General features: G+C 42.3%; 1 protein-coding gene across 4 annotated transcripts in view; it reads left to right on the top strand.

Annotated features, from left to right (window-relative positions):
• Positions 1-25,242, top strand: part of setdb2 (SET domain bifurcated histone lysine methyltransferase 2) — an 87,859-nt gene that overhangs the window by 1,372 nt on the left and 61,245 nt on the right. For 2 of the 4 annotated variants that reach the window (XM_033032818.1, XM_033032815.1), the window contains exons 2-10: positions 209-317; positions 6,849-6,953; positions 10,719-10,852; positions 13,419-13,462; positions 15,299-15,408; positions 15,669-15,802; positions 20,253-20,392; positions 21,202-21,266; positions 22,017-22,062. In XM_033032818.1, the coding sequence (XP_032888709.1) occupies positions 209-317; positions 6,849-6,953; positions 10,719-10,852; positions 13,419-13,462; positions 15,299-15,408; positions 15,669-15,802; positions 20,253-20,392; positions 21,202-21,266; positions 22,017-22,062 (887 nt within the window). The remainder of the gene's footprint in view (positions 1-208; positions 318-6,848; positions 6,954-10,718; positions 10,853-13,418; positions 13,463-15,298; positions 15,409-15,668; positions 15,803-20,252; positions 20,393-21,201; positions 21,267-22,016; positions 22,063-25,242) is intronic. The other 2 variants (XM_033032816.1, XM_033032817.1) reach the window with 2 other exon arrangements.

Below are 25,242 nucleotides of genomic sequence, written 5' to 3'. Positions count from 1 at the left end.
GTCTGCATGGCTATTTTCTGTGCTTTGAATTCTGTGGATGCTTTTAGCATAATTCAATATGGGTTTAGTAGAATAAACGGTCTTGCACCTTCCTGCAAATTGGTGCAGTACTGTCAGTTCAGCAATGAAATGCCAATTCAGTTTGTGAGATTATAGTCCATTGAGAAATTTAACTAAATAACCTGTCGCATAACTGTAATTTATTTAGTGGGATGCCATCAAAATGTGGATTTTGTAAGCGGATTAAAGAGGACACATGCAGTGGAGAAATGCTCTTTTCTCAGGATGGTCAACTGGTAATTCACCGCAGATGTCTGGTAAGTGTTTCCTGTAACTGTTTAGGCTTACAAAATAAGGAAACTATGTCTTCTGTGCTTGATGCATTTACATTATTACAGTTTCACCCAACACATGAAACACGTCTATTGCTCAGTCTTTCTGAATTAGGAGATCCAGGTGTCCACACCAATGGTTTGAGCAAGTGAAAATTAAACTCCTAGGTCTGAAGTTTCAGTTGGCACGGAACGGATAACGCCAAGGATCTGTGGGGGAGGACCACAGTCTAGGGTACTTCAGCTGCTGGACATGGGGGTGGTGGTGACGCCCCTCAAAATAAGGGAAGGGATTCCATGCCAATGAGCCACATGAGTGGCAAGGGTGGCGGGTAAATTTGTGTGATTTGTGGAAACAGTATTGAATGTATGTACCTGTATAGCCTTTGATAATGTCGGATGGAGTCTTGTAAGGATCATGTATTGGATATATTTATTTCTCGAATAAAGTATATTTTGAAATAAATTAAACCTCAAAGCCCCCCCCTTGTTGGGCCCTTAAAATGTCCTGACATATCTGAGGGGATATTTGATCGTAATATCCTTTATTTATAAGATAGCCTTGGTGCGTGCCATAATAAAAGGAAAATGAAGACATTTAAAATATGTTTAAAGCTTTTTTTCTCTCTCTGTGTAACTATTCTCGTTGATATTTCTTATTTTGTGTTTTAGTAGCCAAAAATCAATACTACATTGTGTATTCTATCCTTAGACAGATAAATTGTGTACTTTTGGTTTCCAAATAACACTTTCTTGACCAACTGTGATTATTAAATAGTTTCAGCAATGCATTCACCTACCAGGTTATGGACTGGTGATGGGAAATAGAGTTAACATAAAAAAGTTTTGATTATTTGGCAGTGATGCAGTTAATGGAAAGTCTGCTTATATGGTATAAATTTCAGTGTTTCCCTAAAACAAAAAGCAATTCCAAGAACTGCACTTGTAAAAGCCAGCTAACAACTCCGAAATCTATTGTTAATCCATCTCTTAATTCTAAATTCCCAGATTGACCTTGTAATAAATTCTCTACTCTATATCTGATCTTTAATGTGTACCTTTAACACCATTACCTATTTTCACCATCATAGTGTTTGCTGTAACTATGCCTGCCTCAGCTGAAGTGCTGTTGTGAAGTGTCTTCATCTATACCTTTGACATAGTCAAACCTCAAGATAACAATGTTTTCCTGGATGGCCTCCAATTTTCCACTCTCTGTAAACTTGAATTCTTCTAAAACTGTCTGTTTCTTGATGTGCATCAATTTCTGTTCACCCCTTCTGCCAGTGCTTGCTGACCTGAATTGGTTCCTAGCTAGGCAATGCATTGATTTTAAGGGCTTTTTGCTCAATTCCCTCCAAACCACTAGCACTTGAACACTACATCGGGGTTACCTCCTGCACCCATGCAGCACTAGTGGACTTTATTACCTTAATTACCAATTTCCATCCTGCACTCAAATCTATTTGGAACATCTCCAACACCTCCCTCCCCTTTCTTGATCTCATTGTTTCTCACAGGATATTGACTATCGACTGACGTCTATCACAAACATACTGACTCCCACAGCTATCGAGGCTACATTTCTTCCCACCCTGTCTCCTGCAAAGACTCTATCCCTACTCCCAATTCCTCCGTCTCCACCGCATCTGCACCCGCGATGAGGTGTTGCATACCAGGATATCTCAGAGGTCCTCGTTCTTCAGGGAACAGGGGTTCCTCTCTTCTATCATGAATGAGGCCTTCACATGTGTTTCCTCAGTTTCCCATAACTCCACTATTGCTCCCCCTCCCCCCAGTCACAACAGGGACAGGGTTCCCCAAGTCCTCATCTTTCAGCCTATCAGCCGTTGCATATAACACATAATCCTCCAGCATATTCGCCACCTCCAACAGGATCCCACTACTAGTCACGTCTTCCCATCTCCACCCCTTTCCGCCTTCCACAGTGACCATTCCCTCAACAACACCCCGGTTCACTCATCCCTTCCCACCCAAATCACCCCCTCCCAGGTACTTTTCCCTGCAACCCCACAGGAGATGCAACAGCTGTTCCTATACCTCCTCACTTGCACTTCCTCCAACCTCATCTACTATATTCGTTGCTCTAGGCGTGGACTCCCATATGTTGGTGAGACCAAGCAATCATTTCGCTGAATACCTATGCACAATCCATCGTGGTTTATGCGATAACCCGGTTGCCAAACATTTAAACTCTCCTTCTCATTCCCATACTGACCTTTCTGTGCTGGACTCCTCTATTATCAGAGTGAGGCCACGTCCGAATTGAAGAAACAGCAACTCATATTTCGCTTGGGCAGCTTACAACTCAGCAATATGAATATAGATTTATTTAATTTCAAGTAACCCTTGCATTCCCTCTCTCTCTGTCCCTCCCTCCTAGTCGTCCTGCTTGTTTCACTATTCGTATCCCTTCATTACCACTCTTCCACAGCCACCAACGGACCATTGTGGGCTGCACCTTTCCTGGGTCATCAGTACCAGCTCTGATTTATTACCTCTAGTTTCCCTCTGCTCAGACTCTCAATCTGAAGTAGGGTCTCAACCCAAAACGCCACCTACTCCTTTTCTCCAAAGATGCTGCCTGACCCGCTGAGTTACTCCAGCATTTTGTGTCTATCTTCAGTGTAAACCAGCATTTGTAGTTCCTTCCTATACACTCTGAATCAGTATCCTCTTCCATATCCAGTCTGTGCATGCTTGATTATAATTTTGTAGGCTTAACTTTGTTCGGAGCCACGGCTTTGGAATTCCCTACATTTGCCCCTCTTCTGTGTTCTCATTCTCATACCCCTTAAATCTGTTTGAATTACTAAAATTTTATTTGATAATGATTCTGTGAAGGGTCCTGGAAAACTTTACCATTTTAAAGGTAGAAAAAAATGCTGGAAAAACTCAGCGGGTGAGGCAGCATCTATGGAGCGAAGGAATTGGTGACGTTTCGGGTCAAGACCATTCTTCAGACTGATGTGGGGGTGGTGGGGGGGTGGGGGGGGGGTCGGGAAAAAGAAAGGAAGAGGCGGAGACAGTAGGCTGTGGGAGAACTGGGAAGGGGAGGGGAAGAAGGGAGAAAGCAAGGACTACCTGAAATTGGAGAAGTCAATGTTCATACCGCTGGGGTGTAAACTACCCAAGCGAAATATGAGGTGCTGCTCCTCCAATTTGGGACTCACTCTGGCCACGAAAGGTCAGATTCGGAATGCGAGGGGGAGTTGAAGTGCTGAGCCACCGGGAGATCACGTTGGTTAATGCAAACTGAGCGGAGGTGTTAGGCAAAATGATCGGCAAGCCCGTGCTTGGTCTCACCGATGTAGAGCAGTTGACACTTAGAACAGCGGATGCGGTTGGAGGAGGTGCAGGTGAACCTCTGCCTCACCTGGAAAGACTGCTTGAGTCCTTGGATGGAGTCGAGGGGGGAGATAAAGTGACAAGTGTAGCATTTCCTGCGGTTGCAAGGGAAAGTACTAGGGGAAGGGGTGGAAAATACTAGGGAAGGGACGAATTGACCAGGTCGTTGCGGAGGGAGCGGTCTCTGCGGAAGGCCGAAAGAGGAGGATATGGGAAGATGTGGCCTGTAGTGGGATAGCGTTGGAGGTGGCGAAAATGCCGGAGGATTATCTGTTGTATGTGATGGCTGGTAGGGTGGAAGGTGAGGACAAGGGGGACTGCCCTTGTTATGAGTGGGGGGGATGGGGAGTGAAAGTGGAGTTACTGGATATAGAGGAGACCCTGGTGAGAGCCTCATCTATAGTCGAAGAGAGGAACCCCTGTTCCCTAAAGAATGAGGACCTCTCCGATGCCCTGGTTTGGAACACCTCATCCTGGGTGCAGATTTGATTTGAATTAATTTATTGTCATTGTCTTCAATGAAGAGACAACAAAATTATTTTTCCCTTACCATCATAAAAAAAAAAATGAATTAAAAAAAACCACAAAACACAGAACACAGTAGTCCACAACACAAACTTCCCCACAGCAGCACCAAAGTTCCCCACTGTGAGGGGAGGAACCAAATTCCAGTCAACCTCCTCGCCGATGTTTGCCAATGTTCACCCGTGTTCGGGGCCTCTCGAGCACCCCGTAGTCACAGCTACGGGCAGCCCGGTGTTCAGGCCCTCTCACCGGGAACCTCTCGTCGGTCACCTTCCACTGGAGTCCGCGGCTCCCGATGTCCACAGGCCGCGTTGGGCGGAGATTTGCACTGGCGACCCCCGGCAAAGGGTCCCAGGACTCCGCGATGTTAAAGGAGCTCCACACCCACAGCTCCGCGATGTTGGAGCAGCGGCCCAGCACTCCGGAGCTCAAAGTGGCGATCCCAGGAAGGCCTCGCCCGTTCCACGATGTTTCCAGCGCCTCGCCACCGCTGCTGAAGCTCCGGTCCAGTCCCGGCAGGAAAGGCCGCGTCAATCCAGCTGGTAGGCCGCGAGGGGGGGGGGGGGGGCGAGGACGCGACTCGGATAACAGCCGCATCCTCGCCAGGAAGCAACTGAAGGATGGTTTCCCCCTTACCCTACCCGCTTCCCCCCCACATAAAATACCGAAAAAAACCTAAAAAACAAAAAAAACACACTCTAAACATAACAAAATAAAAAAAGACAGCCAGACCATTGACGGAGGCAGTTAGCGTGTCCAGTATGCGGCGTAGATGGAGGAATTGGGAGTAGGGGATAGGGTCCTTACAGGAAGAAGGGTGGGAAGAAGTGTAGTCCAGATAGCCATGGTAGGGGGGGGGGAAGGACAGTGGGGCATATCTCTTTTTTTCTTTCTCTTTTTTCTTCTCTCACTTCTTTGGCAGTTCAGGGGTCTTTTCTTTTCCCCTTTTTGCATCTTGCTTCTTTTTGTTCATTCTTTCCTTTTTTCTCTTTTTCTCAATTTATGTATAAATTTATTTTTTTCGATTAATGTATCAATTTATAAAATATTAAAAATGGAGCTGTACGAAAATTGTATCTCTCATGCCGAATGCTTTAGTCTTGTACAATTGCTTATAAAAAAAACATTTTAAAGATGTTATGTAAACAAGTACAGGTGCACAACCTTTTATCCGAAATTCCAAATAACGAAAAGCTCCGAATAGCGGACATTTTTTCGGTCCTTGAAGAAAGGTCCTTCAAGACGTTCACCGAGGGCGGCCCACAGAGGTGACAGCGGAACCTCCGGTCGGTCCTCGAAGAAAGGGGAACTAAATCCCCATTCATAAAAGAGAAGGTGAGGGTATATTGCGCGGGAGGGTTAATAATTGACAATCTGCTGCTGCCTGCCCGCTGAGTTAAAAAGTTCCCACGGTAGACTCACGATACACAGTGTATCGTGAGTCTTGCGTGGGAACTTTTTAACTCAGCGGGCAGGCAGCAGCAGATTGTCGCTCCCTTCAGTTTCACCCCACCTACACCCCTCTGCTTCCCGGCCATGTGTGTGACCCCTTCCCTCCCCTCTCCAGCTCCCCGCCCATTGCACCGGCGCGGGGGCTTTGCATTGTCTTCACGTCGGCGATGCCAGCAGGTCAGTGCCAGTCACCGGAGACGTCAGGACCAACGGGACACCGACCCCCAGGCCCACTTCAAGCACGGAGATCCCAGAGACCCACAGTCAGCAGCAGCCCAGCCCCGTTCCAACTCCAGAGGAAAACTGCAAACTGGCCGGAGACGTCAGGACCACCAGAAGCCGCTCCCCGATGGGCCGCTACGGCGACAAGTGGCAGTTCGCCCACAGCCCGGGCTGCGCCCCCTCATCGGGACACCGACCCCCAGGCCCACTGCAAGCACGGAGATCCCAGATCAGCAACTCCAGCCCAGCCCCGCTCCAACTCCAGAGGAACACGCTTCCCGTAGGGGCAGAAGCTGATGGTGTGCAAAGTACGTCTTGAGCGGATTCCTCTGGAGTTGGAGGGGGAGGGGGGTATTGTGCTGTTTGATCGCCCCCTGCTATCCCAGGGACAGGGAGACACAGCGGCTTTTGAGAATGGTGGGCAATCACTTCCAAAGTTCTGCCCACACAGTCAGTACACCTCTCCTACACTTGTCTCCCGCACTAAGATCATCTCGCAGAGAATGATCCCAGCCTAACCCTCCCTATTCTCTCCTATTCTGCAAGAAAAAACTACATTGAAGACTCAAACTCGCGATCGAGTAACTGCCGGGATCGAGGCGCAAACTCGCGACCTTGCGGATATGAGCCGAGCACTCTACCACTGAGCCAGCCATTAAAATCTACGCTAAAAATCTGCCATTCCGAAAGCCGAAAAATTCCGAATTACGAAAAGTGTCTGGTCCCAAGGCTTTCGGATAAAAGGTTGTGCACCTGTATTTTGTTGTTGAACTTGCATCTTTCTTTATTTTGTTAACTAGAATGTTCTAATAGGACAATGGACTATTTTTCACTAATTGTAAAAAAATGACCAATCTCATTTCCTTCTCACAGTTAACTGTTCAGGCACGGGACATTAAAGCATGGTGCTAAGACAGTTGAACTTATGCTTTTATTTTTCCCCACTAGCTGTTTTCGTTTGCACCCGTGATATCCAAAATACCCAAGAATGAAAACCTTTGTGGGATTTCGATACAAACTATTCAAAAGAAATTGCAAAAAACTGCCAAAATGGTAATTTTATTCTTGTAAAAGTACTGTTTGAATTTTATTTTGAAAGAACCAGAGAAGAGATTGGAATTTTATAATAAACTATTTTATTATATAAAATCGTTATATATAATATTTCATAAACTTTGAATAAAATATAATATAATAAATTACCTACATAAAAAACAAGCAAATAGTGGTTAAAAGCAGTCAGTGAAAGCTAGTTATAAAAGATAAAAGTACTCAATTATAAATCAAAAGTAGTATTGTTGTCTAATTATGTTTGTTAGAAGCAGTTATAATGCATGAGTGGTTGATATTTTAATTTTTTTAATGGATCAAAAGGAATTTTAATATAATTGGCTGATTATATTGGTGAAAATAGGAAAATTGCACTTACAAAGCATCTTCTTATATGGTCGAATTCCATATTCAAATAGAAGGGGAGCAGGTTGAAACTCAGGCTAGGGTGCTTAGTCTAAATAAGGGGGATTATGAAGGTATGAGGACTGAGCTGATCAAAGTTGACTGGGATAGCAGACTCAAGAATAAGACGGTACATGAGCAGTGGTGTACGTTTAAGGGTATACTGTATAACCTTCAAGAAAAATTTATTCCTATGAAGAAAAAAAGGGGTAAGGGTAAGAACAGTCAGCCATGGCTCAGTAAAACTATAAAGGATAGTATTCGGCTGAAGGCAAGGGCATATAAGGTAGCCAGAGATAGTGGGAGGGTAGAGGATTGGGAAGCATTTAAAGGTCAGCAAAAAATAACTAAGAGATTAATTAAGACGGGGAAAATAGACTATGAAAGGAATTTAGCGAACAACATAAAAACTAATAGTAAGAGTTTTTATAGCTATATAAAAAGAAAAAGGGTGGCTAAGGTGAACGTTGGTCCATTGGAGGGTGAGACTGGAGAGTTGTTGGTGGGGAACATGGAAATGGCAAAGGCATTAAACGAGTATTTTGTATCAGTCTTCACCATAGAAGACACAAAAAATATTCCAACGCTGGATAAACAGGGGGCGGTAGGAATGGAGGAGCTAAATACTATTAAGATCACCAAGGAGGTGGTATTAGGGAAATTAATGAGACTGAAGGAGGATAAATCCCCTGGGCCTGATGGATTACATCCAAGGGTCTTGAGGGAGATAGCGGTGGGGATTGTGGATGCATTGGTGATAATTTTCCAAAACTCCCTGGAGGCAGGAACGGTCCCAGTGGATTGGAAAATGGCCAATGTAACACCTATATTTAAAAAAGGAAGTAAACAGAAGGCGGGTAACTATAGACCGGTTAGTCTAACATCGGTGGTGGGTAAAATGTTAGAGACAATTATTAAAGAAACACTAACGGGGCACTTGGATAAACATGACTTCATTGGACAGAACCAGCATGGTTTTGTGAAGGGGAAGTCCTGTTTAACGAATCTGCTCGAATTCTTTGAGGAAGTAACAACCCGGGTGGATAAAGGGGAACCGGTGGATGTGGTATACTTGGACTTCCAAAAGGCTTTTGACAAGGTGCCACATAAGAGACTATTGCTAAAAATAAAAAATTATGGGATTGGGGGTAATATATTAGCATGGGTAGAGGATTGGCTAACAAATAGGAAGCAGAGAGTGGGGATAAATGGTTCATACTCGGGATGGCAACCGGTAACTAGCGGGGTTCCGCAAGGGTCGGTGCTGGGACCCCAGTTGTTCACAATTTATATAAATGATTTGGAGGAGGGAACCAAGTGTAATATATCAAAATTTGCGGACGATACAAAAATGGGAGGAAAAGTAGGGGATGAGGAGGATAGGAAGAGTCTGCAAAAGGATATAGATAAGCTAGGTGAGTGGGCAACAACTTGGCAGATGAAATTTAATACTAATAAATGTGAAGTCATTCACTTTGGGAAAAAAAATGATAGGGCAAGTTATTTTCTAAATGAGGAGGAGCTGCGTTGTAATGCAACGCAAAGGGATCTAGGGGTATTAGTACATGAATCACTAAAAGTTAGTATGCAGGTGCAGCAAGCAATCAGGAAGGCCAATGGAGTTTTGGCCTTTATTGCTAGGGGGATTGAGTATAAAAACACGGAGGTCTTGCTGCAGCTGTACACAGTATTAGTGAGACCACATTTGGAATACTGTGTACAGTTCTGGGGTCCATACTTAAGAAAGGATGTACTAGCCCTGGAGGCAGTGCAGCGAAGGTTTACAAGATTAATTCCTGCAATGAGGGGATTGACATATGAGGAAAGGTTAAGTAGGCTGGAACTCTACTCTTTGGAGTTTAGAAGAATGAGAGGCGATCTCATTGAAACATATAAGATCGTGAGGGGCCTTGATCGGGTGGATGCACCGAGGATGTTCCCAATGATCGGGGAAACTAGAACTAGGGGACATAGTTGCAGAATAAGGGGGGGCTCTTTTAAAACTGAGATGAGGAAGAACTTCTTCACCCAGAGGGTGGTTAATTTATGGAATTCACTGCCCCAGGGAGCAGTGGAAGCAGAAACTTTAAATATATTTAAGACTAAAATAGATGGTTTTTTAGCTGCCAAGGGGATAAGGGGCTACGGGGAGAGGGCAGGGATATGGACCTAGGTATGGTTAGTATAGTAAGACCTGAGTGATCTCCTGGACAAGTGTCGATCGCCTGGATTGGGGTCGGAGAGGAATTTCCCGGATTTTTTTCCCGAATTGGACCTGGGTTTTTATCCGGTTTTTTGCCTCCCCCAGGAGATCGCGAGGTTCTTGGGGTGGAGAGGGGTGATAGCGGTATAAAGGGGAGGGTAGTGTCTTGTGTTCTGTGTCTTGTGTCTACTGTTTGTGGGTAAGTGTGTCTGTTTAGTGTTCAGCCATGAGCGAATGGCGGTGCGGGCTCGACGGACCTGGTGGTCTACTCTCGCACCTACTTTCTATGTTTCTATGTTTCTGTCTGTGCTTTAGAAGCTAATTAATATGTGTGTTATGTTATTGTAGTGAAATGTAGCAGCCAAATTAAACCAAGCAAGATTCCATGAACAGCAATGATGGCATGATTTAGGGATCTTGATGAAGCATTTGCCTAGGCATTTGGAATATTTTTTTTTGTTATTTAAATTTATACATGGAATCTTTTAAATCTACCTGATGGGACAGATCTGGTTTGAGTTAAATGATTAATCTGCAAGATTGCACATCTTGCAATACAGCACTGCCTTGGTACTGAACTGAATGAGCAGACGAGAGTGGATGTGACATGCTGTTCCTCAGTGATCTATTCTTGTAAAAATATAGTTTGTAATTGATTTTGTTTGTAGTTTTTAACGATGAGCATTAATGATTTGATTGGAGAAACAGTTGTTCATGTTAATTTGAACACAAGAATGGGGAAATGTTCATGAAAGACATGCTTTAGATCAACTGCAGATGGGACAGACTTGCCAGGACAAGTAGCAGCAGTTTGTTCAAAGCCTCCATCCGTCACACACTTTATCTTAACAATACAATGACAAAACTGCTTTTCTAAAAGGCTGCTTGCCATTTAGTAAACTAATTTATATGTAATAGTGAAGTATATATAATATATAATAGTGAAATTGATTGGAAAATTGAATAATAAAAAAAATCAAAATATTTTTGCAGAAGAATAATTGTTACTAAGAATTTGATTTTTCATATCATTTGTTTGCTCATTTACCTTAACTGACAACTGTGACGGCCTGGATGTTCACTTTTAATTTACATAGTTATCAGCTGTTTAGCTATGGTTGAAGGTCCTTTTTTACATTTCCATCTATATTTATGTTTAGAAGTGCACTCACTGTCATCGGTCTGGAGCTGCTGTTAAATGTGCTGTAACCAACTGCAGGAAGGTCTATCACTATCCCTGTGTGACGAGTGATAATGGTGCAATCAAGGAAAATGAAATCCGTGGGGTTTACAGGTAAAGTGACCTTGAGCACATACTCTTACATATACTCCACAAAATTGTCAGTGACTCAAATGCAACTGGGTCTGTACTTTCGGCCTTCAAATTATAAGAAAGCTACAGTACCCTCCATAATGTTTGGGACAAAGACCCATCATTTATTTATTTACCTCTGTACTCCACAATTTGAGATGTGTATTAGGAAAAAAATCACATGTGGTTAAAGTGCACATTGTCAGATTTTAATAAAGGCCATTTTTATACATTTTGGTTTCACCATGTAGAAATTACAGCTGTGTTCATACAGGGCCCCATTTCAGGGCACTATAATGTCTGGGACACAGCAATGTCATGTAAATGAAAGTAATCATGTTTAGCATTTTGTGCATATCCTTTGCATGCAATGACTGCTTGAAGTCTGCGATTCATGGACATCACCAGTTGCTGGGTGTCTTCTCTGGTAATGCTCCTTACTAGTCCCCTTCAGTTTTCTTTTCAGTATATAAAAGGCATGCTCAATTGGGGTCAGATCAGGTGATTGACTTGGCCACTCAAGAATTGACCATTTTTTAGCTTTGAAAAACTCCGCTGTTGCTTTAGCAGCATGTTTGCGAACATTGTCTTGCTGTAGAATGAACCTCTGGCCATTGAGTTTTGAGGCATTTGTTTGAACTTGAGCAGATAGGATGTGTCCATGCACTTCAGAATTCATTATGCTACTACCATCAGCAGTTGTATCATCAATGAAGATAAGTGAGCCAGTAACTTCAGCAGCCATACATTCCCAGGCCATATCACCCCCACCACTGTTTAAGAAGGAACTGCCAATGCTGGAAAATCGAAGGTAGACAAAAATGCTGGAGACCTGCTGAGTTTCTCCATCATTTTTGTCTACCCCCACCACTGTGTTTCACAGATGAGGTGGTATGCTTTGGACCTTGGGCAGTTCCATCTCTTTGCTGTTGCCATCACTCTGATATAAGTTAATCTTCGTCCCATCTGTCCACAAGACCTTTTTCCAGAACTGTGGTCGCTCTTTTAAGTACTTCTTGACAAACTGTAACCTCCTGGCCATCCTATTTTTGCGGCTAACCAGTGGTTTGCATCTTGCAGTGTAGCCTCTGTATTTCTGTTTATGAAGTCTTCTGTGGACATTGTTCATTGACAAATCCACACCTGTCTCCTGAAGAGTGTTTCTGATTTGTCAGGCAGGTGTTTGGGGATTTTTCTTTATTATAGAAATAATTCTTCCGTCATCAGCTGTGGAGGTCTTCCTTGGCCTGCCAGTCCCTTTGTGATTAGTAAGCTCACCAGTGCTCTCTTTCTTCTTAATGATGTTCCAAACAGTTGATTTTGGTAAACCTAATGTTTGGCTAACGTCTTTAACAGTTTTTATTCTTGTTTCTCAGTGTCATAATGGCTTCTTTGACTTTCATTGGCTCAACTTTGGTCCTCATGTTGATAAACAGCAATAAAAGTTTCCAAATGTGATAGAAAGACTGGAGGAAAGACTAGGTGCTGAGAGCTCTCTTATACATGCATTAAGGAGATAATTAAACACATCTGATCAATTACAAACACCTGTGAAGCCATGTGTCCCAAATATTATGGTGCCCTGAAATGGGGGGACTATGTGTAAACACAGATATAATTTCTACATGGTGAAACCAATACATAACTGCAAAATTACAATTTGTAGTTCAGTCACTAATATTGTGAAAGACATTTACACTACACTGAAATTGTGTTCTTGTTCCTTAAAATTAATTTTGTCTTAACATCATTGTGCATAAGACTGTTTTATGTGCTGAAAATGAATAAATGATCCTTTCAAATTATTGTAACGAGAGAATGTTCCAGCATTTCACCACTTCACCATTTAATTGGATCCGCTGTTCTCTCGCATCCATTTTTCTGCCAGTTTCCCCACTTCACTTTGTGCTTTCATTGTTGAAGTCTATCAGTCTCCACCTTAAATGTCCTCATGGACTGAGCAGCCTAGGAGATAAGAGAATTCCAAGGTTTCAGAACATTAAAAAATAAATCTCTATTAAATGTCACAGCCAACTTTACCCTTGTTCTAAACTCTATTTGGATGCAAAAATGGTTACCTGGGAGAAATACCCTTGAGTTCCTTTAACATTGGTGATCTCATGATAAGTTTACATATCATTAAAAGTGTTCCTTGCCTGTTCCGGCTGTAGTTCATCTCTCTTCCTCCCCCTCCCCACCACCTTCCCACCAAGCCACAGAGCTTTTTCGGAATAAGAAGAGACAAAAACATCTTGAACTTGACAATCCACGATATTTTCTGTAAATCGAATATACAGACAGCATTATTGAAACCGCACGTATTCTGTTAAACCATAAACCAAATTCAAATTCATTAAAATGCATGATTTAAAATTAAATGTAATTTATCCATAAAATTGAATAACTAAAGTTCTTGTTCCCACGTTTCTGAGGTCTTGGTGTGGCATCTGGAAATATTGTGTAAATATTGTGCTTATCTGTTTGCAAAATACAGTAACCTATCACCGTACAGGATGTGTTTTGAAATTTGTTTTGCTTTAATCTGCAGGATTTGGTGTCATAAACATAAAACTGAACAGAAATTAGTAGAAGGTAATGTATTTTCTGCTTTGCCCGTTTATAGAAAGAAATTAAACTCTACTGACATTTATTATATTTTCCATAATTTGAAACACATAGGTACTTCCAAAATGCGGGTAGAAATTTTAAATCTGAGGGTAGCATGAACCAAGCCAAGCCAAGAGTGTTTTATTGTCCTATGTCCCAAACAGAACAATGAAATTCTTACTTGCAGCAGCACAACAGAATATGTAGAAGTAATACTCTGTATTAATATAATAAATGAAAAAAAATTCAATATTTATATTTGCATATTCATAATATATATTGGAATAGTATATTGGTGATATACGCGCGCACACACATGTATACACATAAAATCAGACAAACAAATAATTATAGTGCAAAAAGATAAAACCAATGCTCCCAAGTCTATCCGAGCTTATTTGGATGTTCTGGTGTTTAATATGTGGCTGTAGGAAATAAGTTGTTCTTGAACATGGACGTTACAGTTTTCAGGCTCCTATATCATCTTCCAGATGGCAGGAGTGAAATGACTGTGTGGCCAGGGTGTTGCACGTTGCGGAAGGTTTCCCAGTTTGGTCGTTTACCTGGTTCCTGATCAATTCATTGTAGAGAGAAGTTTAAAGTGGAGGCTAACAACATTTCTTTTGGCAAGGAAGTTCTGTAGTCCAAGTGGAAAAAGCTACAAATAATTGAAAGCATGGCAGAATATTTCAGATATCCTGGTCAATCTTTTCGTGGATTGAAATGTGGTATGTGGCAAGCCCTCGATGCAATAATCATTTATACAATGATGCAGTCATTTTTAAGAGAACGGTAGTGTGACCGATCCTTTGCTTAAATATTTTATTTTGAAACTCCCTTTAGATGAAATAAAACTTCTAGATTGTGAGTCGTGATTAATTCCAAATTTGTTAAAGCAGTGAATGTGCACTTTTTTGAAGAGATCAAATTTGAAGTAATTATGGATATTGTTGGATTTTCTGCATACTTTTTGGTTGTTTGCGTAGTCAGTATTTGAGTTTTTCTTTAGTACTTTATTTGCTTGGAAACATGAGTAAATTTGGACTGACTTGAGTGTGTGTGTGTGTGTGTGTGTGTGTGTGTGTGTGTGTGTGTGTGTGTGTGTGTGTGTGTGTGTGTGTGTGTGTGTGTGTGTGTGTGTGTGTGTTAATGAGTGTGTGGGGTGGTTAGTGCGTGTGTGGGTGACGTTGCAAGCCCCCCCCCCACCGCATGGGTACCCCTTGGTCTAGTCTTCTATAAAAGGGATAACATTTCGAGGATAAGTTTGGGTGAGAATTTCTGTTAACATATAAAATTGAATTTGAAATGCATTCAGTAGGATATGGCTGATAAATCAGAATTTTGGTAAATTTGCCCCCTTCATCATCTCTAGCTACCCAGTTCATATACATCATTTTTATATTTTGCTATGTTCTCATATAAAATATCACTTCAAACTAATTTATCCTGTTCAATAGTTAAAATTAAATGATGATGTGAATCTGGATGGTCAAAGGAATGGGTTGTGTAAGTCTGGTCGAAACTCACTGACATGAATTGTGTTGGGTAGATTTGAGGAATTCTTTGAAATATAAAGGAAGCCTATCTCAATTTTGAGGTGATATGATCACCCGGATTTTGCAACAATTAGGATTAAATTCTCTGATTTAGCAAGATAACGGTGCCGGGTTAAATCCAGGATTGGAATCAATTATGCACGAGGATCGATATTTCAAACAACATGGTCTTGGGGATTAAGAATGCAAGTGGAACTGTAGCATGCAGACGTGATCATGTGAGATTTCTTGCCATCTTTTAAAAAGTGTGGAATCTTTGGTTCAGACAGCTCCTTTGAACATGCTGAAGATGTTCAGGACACTGTACAACCTAAAGGCGAAATGCTGGAACAACAGGAAGGGCAACATCTCTGCAGCAAAAAGGCAGACCCTCAGGTTAGAATTTTGAAATCTCCGTTAAGAAGTTAAATCTTCATATGTGGAATAGAATATTAACTTTACCTGTGTACTTACATTTATTATAAATCCTCATGTAATGTAACTTTCCATTAATTTCCATATGACCTTTTTAATGATTTTCAACTTGATTTTAGTATCTGATCACTGCATTTCAGACATGATGTCATTTTATGTTTCCCGCAGATAGATCGGAAATTGATGCTCACTTCACATGTGGAAACATTTATTTTTCACAGGGACATTCTTCTTGTATGCAGACTGAAATTCTTATGAAATGTGAAGTTAAGAACTGCTCAAAGACTTGCCACTTGGGATGTGCAACTTCTAACAACATAAAGCTCATGAAAAATGTTGAGAAAGGAGTTGACAGGTATGAAAAAGATTTATCCTTAAGCATTAATTTACCCATAGAATTCAGCACATAATTTAGGTTGACATTTTGCTGGCATTTTGAGGGGAAGCCACATTATCATTTTGGATGAGATACTAGATTATTTGGGCAGATATGCAAATTCTGTGATACTATTTTGAAGAATAGCTGGGCGATCTTCCCGATGTTCGGGACAATATCTTTCATCTAATGTCATGTGAACTAATTGCGATAGATCACTGGAGCCCAGTCCTGGATCTCACTGCTATATCTAGATCATAGTGTGGTCCAGACATACATTGTCACTATGGAGTCCATGTCATAATACATTGGCCTGTCTCATGTGATGAAGTGCAGGGCCTCCAACTGGCTGGTTGTGTTGACACGATGATTTTGACAGCAGAACACAAGAGAATTGACCAGGTGAAGGCCACGTGGTACATCAACCCTACCTGTCAAATTCCTAGGAGTAAATATCACCAACAACTTCTCGTGGACCACCCAATAGAAGCAACGACCAAGAAAGCACACCAAGCCTCTACTTCTTTAGAAGGCTTAGGAAGTTTGGCATGTCCCCAATAACCCTCACCAACTTCTACAGATGTGCCGTAGAAAGCATTTTATAGGGATGCATTATAGCTTAGTTTGGGAACAGCTCCATCCAAGACCACAAGAAATTGCAGCAAATTGTGGATGCAGCCCAGACCATCACACAACCTCCCTTCTATTGACTCAATTTATACCTTGCACTGCGTCGGCAAGGCCAGCAGCATAATCAAGGATGAGTCGCACCCTGGCCACTCCCTCTCCTCCCCTCTCCCATCAGGCAAAACGTGTGAAAACGCACACCTCCAGATTCAGAGACAGTTTCTTCCCAGATGTTATCAGGCAACTGAACCATCCTACCGCAACTAGAGAGCAGTCCTGAACTACTATCTACATCATTGGTGACCCTCGAACTATCTTTGATCGGACTTTATTTGCTTTATCTAGCAATAAACATTATTCCCTTATCATGCGTCTGTAAAGTGTGAATTGTCTCTCGATCAGTGAAGTTTTCAATCTTTAGATAAGTCGCGTGGCTTTGTCGATTAACCTACCGGCAGGTAGGCTCCAAACCAATCTCTGGCTGAGATCTCTTCAAGTTCAAGTTCAAGTGAGTTTATTGTCATGTGTCCCTGTATAGGACAATGAAATTCTTGCTTTGCTTAAGCACACAGAAAATAGTAGGCATTTACTACAAAACAGATAAATGTGTCCATATACCATGATATAAATATATACACACATGAATAAATAAACTGATAAAGTGCAAATAGCAGAAAGTGGTTATTAATAATCAGAGTTTTGTCCGAGCCAGGTTTAATAGCCTGATGGCTATGGGGAAGTAGCTATTCCTAAACCTGGTTGTTGCAGTCTTCAGGCTCCTGTACCTTCTACCTGAAGGTAGCAGGGAGATGAGTGTGTGGCCAGGATCGTGTGGGTTTTTGATGATACTGCCAGCCTTTTTGAGGCAGCGACTGCGATAAATCCCCTCGATGGAAGGAAGGTCAGAGCCGATGATGGACTGGGCAGTGTTTACTACTTTTTGTAGTCTTTTCCTCTCCAGGGCGCTCAAATTGCCGAACCAAGCCACGATGCAACCGGTCAGCATGCTCTCCACTGTGCACCTGTAGAAGTTAGAGAGAGTCTTCCTTGACAAACCAACTCTCCGTAATCTTCTCAGGCGCTGATGAGCTTTTTTGATAATTGCGTTAGTGTTCTCGGACCAGGAAAGATCTTCAGAGATGTGCACGCCCAGGAATTTGAAGTTCTTGACCCTTTCAACCATCGACCCGTTGATATAAATGGGGCTGTGGGTACCCCTCCTACTCCTTCCAAAGTCCACAATCAGTTCCTTGGTTTTGCTGGTGTTGAGGGCCAGGTTATTGCGCTGGCACCATATGGACAGTTGCTCGATCTCTCTTCTGTACTCTGACTCATCCCCATCAGTGATACGTCCCACAACAGTGGTGTCGTCAGCGAACTTGATGATGGAGTTCGCACTGTGGTTGGCTACGCAGTCATGGGTATAGAGTGAGTACAGCAGGGGGCTGAGCACGCAGCCTTGAGGTGCTCCCGTGCTGATTGTTATCGAGGCTGACACATTTCCACCAATACGAACAGACTGTGGTCTGTGGATGAGGAAGTCGAGGATCCAGTTGCAGAGGGATGCGCAGAGACCCAGTTCTGCGAGTTTGGTAACCAGTTTGTAGGGGATGATTGTGTTCTTCAGTTCCTCTTCTATAGAACCAGTCTTCAGTTCTGCTTCTATGGAACCAGTCTTCTAGCAGTAATCTCTCTCCAGAGATCCAACCCAATCTTCTGTCCCTCTTCCATGGGACCAATCTTCTACCTCCTGGCTGTAAGGTAGCTTTCGACTCTAGATATAGTGACAAATTTTTATATTGTTTCAAGGATTCCTCCTTTAAGTCACTATGATTGAAGATGGGTTTAGGAGATAATCGATACGCATTCACGAGCTCTCCATAAGACATTCAATGCCATCGAAAGATAAATCTTCCAAACCCAGTCTTTTAATTAATAGTTTCTTTATTGTAGTAGTAAAAACAGTAAGATATTCATCGAAACTTGTTCTTCTTGTTTAAGTACATTTTGATCTTACTCATAGTCAAACTCGTGCATGGTGGAAAGCTGTGACCTCTCCTCCATGCCTGGGGCCACCACTGCTCCGGGTCCCATTCATCCGGGGTTGCCCCGGACGTCTCCGGCCTCCCCCTGGGCGGGAATGGGACACTCGGGGGTGGGGGTGGGGGGGGGGGTGAGGGATCCAGTGGCGGTTCGGGAACGCTTGCGGCGCCGGGGACTCGGGCACGATCCTGGCTGCGGATGAGGCGCGGGTCTGTGGGCACTCTCCCCTGTCTCCCACTCGCATCTGCCCCCGTCTCTCTACATCCCGCTCTCCTGCTACCTGGCACCCCCATCCCTCAGATTAAATATATTTTTACACATAAATGATGAATAAAGATAAGAATTTATACACAGTTTATGCAGCCAGCGCTTCGTTCGCTTTTTCTTTATGGTGAATGACCTTTGACAAATCCTATGATTCCTTTTATTTTGTCGGAATACCGAACTCGCTTATTGCCTGTCAATTTCGATGGACTCCCTCAGTGTAACTAACAGCCTATGTTCTTAAAAAGGCTGTTAGTGTCTGATTACTGTGAGATGAGCTCAGTCCGCTACAACCAAAATCTGTGGGTCCATAATAACGAAGGTAGACTGTTTTTTTTATTTTTATTTATTTAACCTTTTAATATTTGTTTATTACATTATCTATGGATTACTGTGTTTACAAACCTGTTGTGCTGCTGCAAGTAAGAATTTCATTGTTTATTTTCGGTACATGTGAGAATAAAGCACTCTTGACTCTCTTGACTATATTTTGCATTCTGTATCTTCCCTTATTCTCTATCTATTGTACTTGAGTTTGACATGAATGTATTTATGTATAGTATTAACTGATCTGATAGATGGCATGCAAAACAAAGCATATCTGGTACTGATTGTGGATGATCAGGAATTGAATGGCGGCGCTGGCTCAAAGGGCCGAATGGCCTACTCCTGTACCTATTGTCTATTGTCTGTTGTCTATTGTCTATATCACTGTACCTTGATACAAATGACAACAAAAATACATCTAAAATTAAATCATAATCAAATTAACATTTATCTTGGTATTGGTATTGATTTATTATTGTCATGTACCAAAATACAGTGAAAAACTTTGTTTTCCATGATGTCAAGGCAAATAATACCATACAGGAATACAATAAAACTATATGTGAGTATAAAAGGTAGTGCAAAAGGCAAAAGGAAACAGTACATAATGTAGTTTTATACAGTAGCTACAGAGAAATTGCAGATTTGCAACAAAGACGATTGGGAGATCAGGAATACATCTTTAGTTTATGAGAAGTCTGTTCAAGAGTTTGCTAACTGAGGTTAAAGCTGTTCTTCAATTTGGTGGTACGTGCATCTTTCCATGATGTTTTCTTCGGACAATCTGTACTTTCTTCCCTCTACTACCATGCTTTCTTAATTGTTTTAGACATATTCCCGATAATCTTGTGTCTATTATCGTGATTGTACATTAAGTTGCCCTCTAAAATATGCTGTTTTTGTTCTCAGTCCCTTATTTCTGCTAATATTTTGTGACAGCATAATAATGAGAAATCCTTGCTTAATCACCTTGATAACTACTTTTTCTACCACGGTTGTGGGTTTTTTCCCCTGTATTTTGTAGTACTGCAAATCAGACAGAAATTTTTAGAAGTATAGATGTTCTATTTTTATTGGATGGTCTTATTTCTGTTTCAGTCTAAATATGTTTGTGCACCTCTACCCTTTAACAAACTACTCCCTTATGGTTTATATTGTAAATCAGCAGTGGTTCTGATGAAGATCAAAATGATAAGAAGGCCCTTGGTTCAACTTCGAGTAACTACTGCATGGACAACGGAGATGAAGAAAGTTGCAATGATTGGGAAGATAACCACAAATGGAAAATGAGAAATAAAACAAAAGGTGGTAAATAATTTTTTTAAAATCTGATGTTCTATCATTCAATCAAAATCACAATCAATCAATCACAATAATATTTTATTAGCCAAGTATGTTTTGCAACATATACGAGGAATTTCATTTGCCAAGTCAGTCATACAAATAAAAAGCAACGGAACACACAATATAAATGTTAACATAAACATCAACCACAGTTCAATATCTTACCATCTTTGCTCTCCAAAGGAGGGCCTCGAGCCCTCCATTGACGGGACCATTTGACTCCCGTAGCCGGCGGTGTTTGGGCCCTCCGCATTGGGGCGATTAGCCCCTGCATCGGGAGGATGTCAGCTCCCACGCGCCAGCGATCGGACCCCGGGTCAGGCCTGGTCGAACCTCTGCATCTTTAGAGCTCTCGACTCGGCCTCTCCCGAGACTGCGAACTCTCGATGGTAAAGTCTGCAGGTCGCGGTTGAAGCGATTCCAGGCAAGGGATCGGCTCCGATGTTAATTCCACATCCGCGGTGGGGCTCAAAGTTAATCCGAGGAGGCCTCCACCTCCATCGATGTTAGGCCGCAGAGCGACCGGAGATACGACCCAGAAAGCAATCATATCTCCAGCAAGGTAAGAGACTAGGAAAAAAAAGTTTCCCCCTCCCCCACCCCCTCCCCTCACATAAAACAAACCAGAGACAGTTACACAAACTTTTAAAACACACAAAAAAAAGACGAAAAAACGGACAGAATGTTGGTGAGGCTGCCAATCGTGCGCGAATCGTGTAGCAATTGCAACAAATAATTTCCATTTCTAAGGTTTTTCTTTCTTTTATGCTAAGAAGGAAGATTGAAAAAATCCCAGAAACATCATTCCTGTTTATCAAATAATCATGGAACCTTTGAGGTACTGCAGCTCGCGCACAATTAAATTCTATTACTTAAGTCTGCTTCCTGAAATTGGAATGCTCTATATTTCTTTACTTGAGAAGATATTTTTTATTTCTTTGAATTAAAAATGAATAAAAGCTCAATGTGCTAATGTTTTATGAGAGACGGAGAACTCGAAGATAGGCAAAAAAAGTTTGAAAAAGTAACAATTCACGTCTTTAATTCTGAATGTTTAAAATAGTTGAGGTATTTGATCAAAACACACAAGGTGTAACACAAGGTGGATATTTTGGAGCTTGTCTGTGTTGAACCTAATAGAGAGATTATCTGCCAGCAATTGTTGAACAAATTTGTATATGAAGCATGGCCAGTGTAGGATGAAAGAATTTATTGAATTGCATACTTGGATAACCACAATGTTTCGAGGAAACCAACATTAAAAAAGGGTTAAAAAATTGTTCATGCCATCAACCTGTTGCTGAAAACATTTTTGAGATATGCATTTGAGATATACAAGGGTTACTATTTTATTGGTTTTAGAATAATCAGCATATTTTCAAGATAAATATAACCACTTTTGATTATAGTTGTTTGTTACTAACCCCTGTTCCTGATGAGGAATTAACATTTAGTTTGGTATGTGAACATAGGTCCTGCACTTCAGTCATAAGCTGAGTGCACATGTTGGAATTAATCACTTATTTTGTTGCTAAAAGAAAAAATGCTTTACTTATTATTTATTTATCTGGAGTGTTATTTTTCTTAGGGTTCCAATGTGTCCAAACCAACTTTCCAAGAACTTGATTCTTTCAGTAAGTTTTGCACTTCATATTTTATCATTATGTTTATTATATGTTTTCTGAATCTGGAACAATTCAGGGTTGTATTTTCTTGGGTTTGGTTTACAGGGTAATTTGTTAGAACTTTTCACATCATCATGGAAAAAAATTTGTATGAGAAAATAACTGCCTGTTGGGAATCTAGGACCAGTGCCATAGTATAAATATTAAAACCAGGCCTTTCGGAAGTGAAGTTAAGCAAAGCTTCTACATTACGAGGAAGGTAAAAATTTGAAACGCACTCATGAATGGCAATTGATGCAGGGTCAATTTTAAATTTGAGTTGAATGGGTTTTTGAGAACTAAAGGTATTATAGATTGTGTGAAAATGGTAGACAGATTAATTTTAACCCTATTGAGGGCAGAACATGCTCAAGGACCTAAATGTCCATGTATATTTTGTTCCTTCTTTTCTCCCTCCTGTGTTTACTTGGTCTTTTAAATGCAACTACTATTTGCCTATTATTTCCTGTGTAATTGTGAGTTGCACTTGTTAGCCATTCTAAGAGGTTTATTAAAAAAAAATCCTTTTGGTATGTTAGTGACTATTTTTACTTTTTTGTTTGGCCTCTCTCAAATGGAAAAAGCATCTCCACTACCCTTTTAAAATGATGTTATCAGTTTGCTCTTATCCACATTACTGGAAAAACTCACTCCAACTACCTCAATTCCAGTTCTTCTGTTTCCTTTTTATGATGTGTATACTAGAGCAATGCCAGATACACCATTTATTATTATTATTATTATTATTATTATTATTATTATTATTATTATTATTATTATTATTATTATTATTATTATTATTATTATATTATTATTAAATCATTCAAAACATTAGCAACGCAGTAGTGCTGGTTTCTGATGGGCATTCCTTACACTGCTATGTACGACAGTGATTGCAACTTCTCTGCTACAGAAGGTTGTTGAGGCCAGTTCATTGGCTATATTTAAGAGAGTTAGATGTGGCCCTTGTGGCTAAAGGGATCAGAGGGTATGGAGAGAAGGCAGGGATGGGATACTGAGTTGGATGATCAGCCATGATCATATTGAATGGCGGTGCAGGCTCGAAGGGCCGAATGGCCTACTCCTGCACCTATTTTCTATGTTTCTATGAAGTGTGGATGGCTGTTGGCTCGTTAGGAAGTCATCCGCCCATTGACAGGCCTTGTTTTTGGTCGTGCTGGGGGTTCACAGCCCCCTCCTCACCTGGCAATCCAAGTGGGGGATACGGTTTAGTCGCCGACTATCCGACCATGGAGCAGGTAGCACAGGATTACATGGTACCCGTGGCGGAGGGAACTCCCCCCGACCTGACCTGATGACACATCAAGGGTGACTATTTTATTGGTTTTAGACTAAACTTTGGTTTGGAAATGCTAAAGCTGTGTTGCTTTTGGTTTGGAAATACTAAAGCTGTGTTGCCTAATTATAGTTGCCTTGCCTAATTAAAGTTGCCTTGCCAAATTAAAGTTGCCTTGCCTTCTATATAATTAAGTCTAATCTTGACCACTTCCTGTTTGCGTTTTATATTGATTTTAGAAAAAACACTACCATGTACGGCTGTGATTTTTGGCCATCTTACTCAGAGTCCCCCTCGGCACATCAGGTGCAGAGGATTTTTCCCTTCGATGAAAAATAAAAGAGTTATTAGTGTTTAAAAAATGTTGAGATTTTCTCTCCTGTCAATCATGCCATGAAGGCCATGTCCCTTCTGGTGGGGGGAGGGACTATACAACCCAGAAGTGTGGGCTTGGCTCAGTCTCTGCAAGATGGAGGGGGGAGAGGTCACGACTCGCTGTCTTTAGTGGCCTTGCACCCTGCTTGAAGTGGTATGAAACTGCACTTGAAATTGGTGGCCTTGCACCCTGCTTGAAATGGAATTTCAAGGAATAGCTGTGAGTCAACTGCCAGCCCACCAGCTGTGAGTGAGTGAGTCATTCGGCCCACAATGTCCATACTAACCCTCTGGAAACCAGCCCTTCAGCCCACAACACCCATACTAGCACTCCAGAAAGCCCCCCCCCCCCCCCCCTACTGGCCACCAATATTGGAATTGGTGGAGAGGTCGAATATTGCGTTGGGGGACCAGCCCTCCTGTGTGATGCTGGGACCCAACGGATCCTACTTAGTCTAGTAACTATTAAAACTCTCTTCGTTAGTTTGTTTCTCTTTCACATCTCCTCCAAAACCCGGCGCGGTAACGGAGACATTTTTACATATTCCAGTAGAGATTTATGTCATGATTTCAAAATTTCCTTCATCTGAATATTTGGTTCATTATTTCATTTTTACTAAAATAGTTTTAAAATCAAAGAAAGTGTTTTAATTTGTTTTAATCTGGATTAAAGCAGCTGCTGTTAGCGTGCAGGCACACTGTGTTCAACGAGTTATGTCACCATCCTTTCCTCCCTCCCCCCCGTTCTTCAAAAGGCGCAGAAAGAACGAGCAAGTTCTGCAGATCCCGAGGTCTGATGAAGAACTTTCTTCTCACGCCCCTCCCCCGCCCCCTCCCACCCGCTGCTAACCGCTCCTGCCGCTCCTATCCTGCTCCTTCCGACCCCCCCCCCCCCCCCTGCTGCTACCCACTCCGGGTTTCCAGAGAGTCTGGCTCTGTTCTCTCTCTCTCTGCATTATCGCAGCCCACTCACTCGCCCGGCTCCCCTACACCTCTCCCCCCTACTCTTCTCACCTCCTCCCCTCCTCCCTCCCCCTCTCTCCCCTCTCCTCTCTATCCCCCTCATCTCTACCCCCCTCCTCTCTCCTCCCCTCTCTTCCCTCTACTCTCCCCCACTCCCTCCCCTCTCTCCTCTCCCCCCCCCCCACCTCTACCCCCTCTCTCCCCTCTTCTCCCCCCCCACCTCTACCCCCCTCTCTCCCCCTCCCCTCTACCCCCCTCCCCTCTACCCCCCTCCACTCCCCCTCTCACCCCTCCACCTCTCACCCCTCCTCTTCTCCCCTCTCCCCTCCCCTCTCCCCACTACCCTCCCCTCTCCCCCTCTCCACTCCCCCTCTCCTCTCCCCCTCTCCTCTCCCTCTCTCCCCCCCTCCCCCTCTCCCCCGCTTGACTCACTGTTTATCTTCTCTCGTCTGGCTGTTGTGCCTATCATCCTGAAAGTGGGTGTGGTGTACCTCGTTATCTGAGGAGTTTCTTGT

Source organism: Amblyraja radiata, chromosome 14 (genome assembly GCF_010909765.2).
Source record: "Amblyraja radiata isolate CabotCenter1 chromosome 14, sAmbRad1.1.pri, whole genome shotgun sequence".
NCBI classification, from domain to species: Eukaryota; Metazoa; Chordata; class Chondrichthyes; order Rajiformes; family Rajidae; genus Amblyraja; species Amblyraja radiata.
Note: the sequence above shows the minus strand (reverse complement) of the source record. Positions and strands in the feature narration are given on the sequence as shown.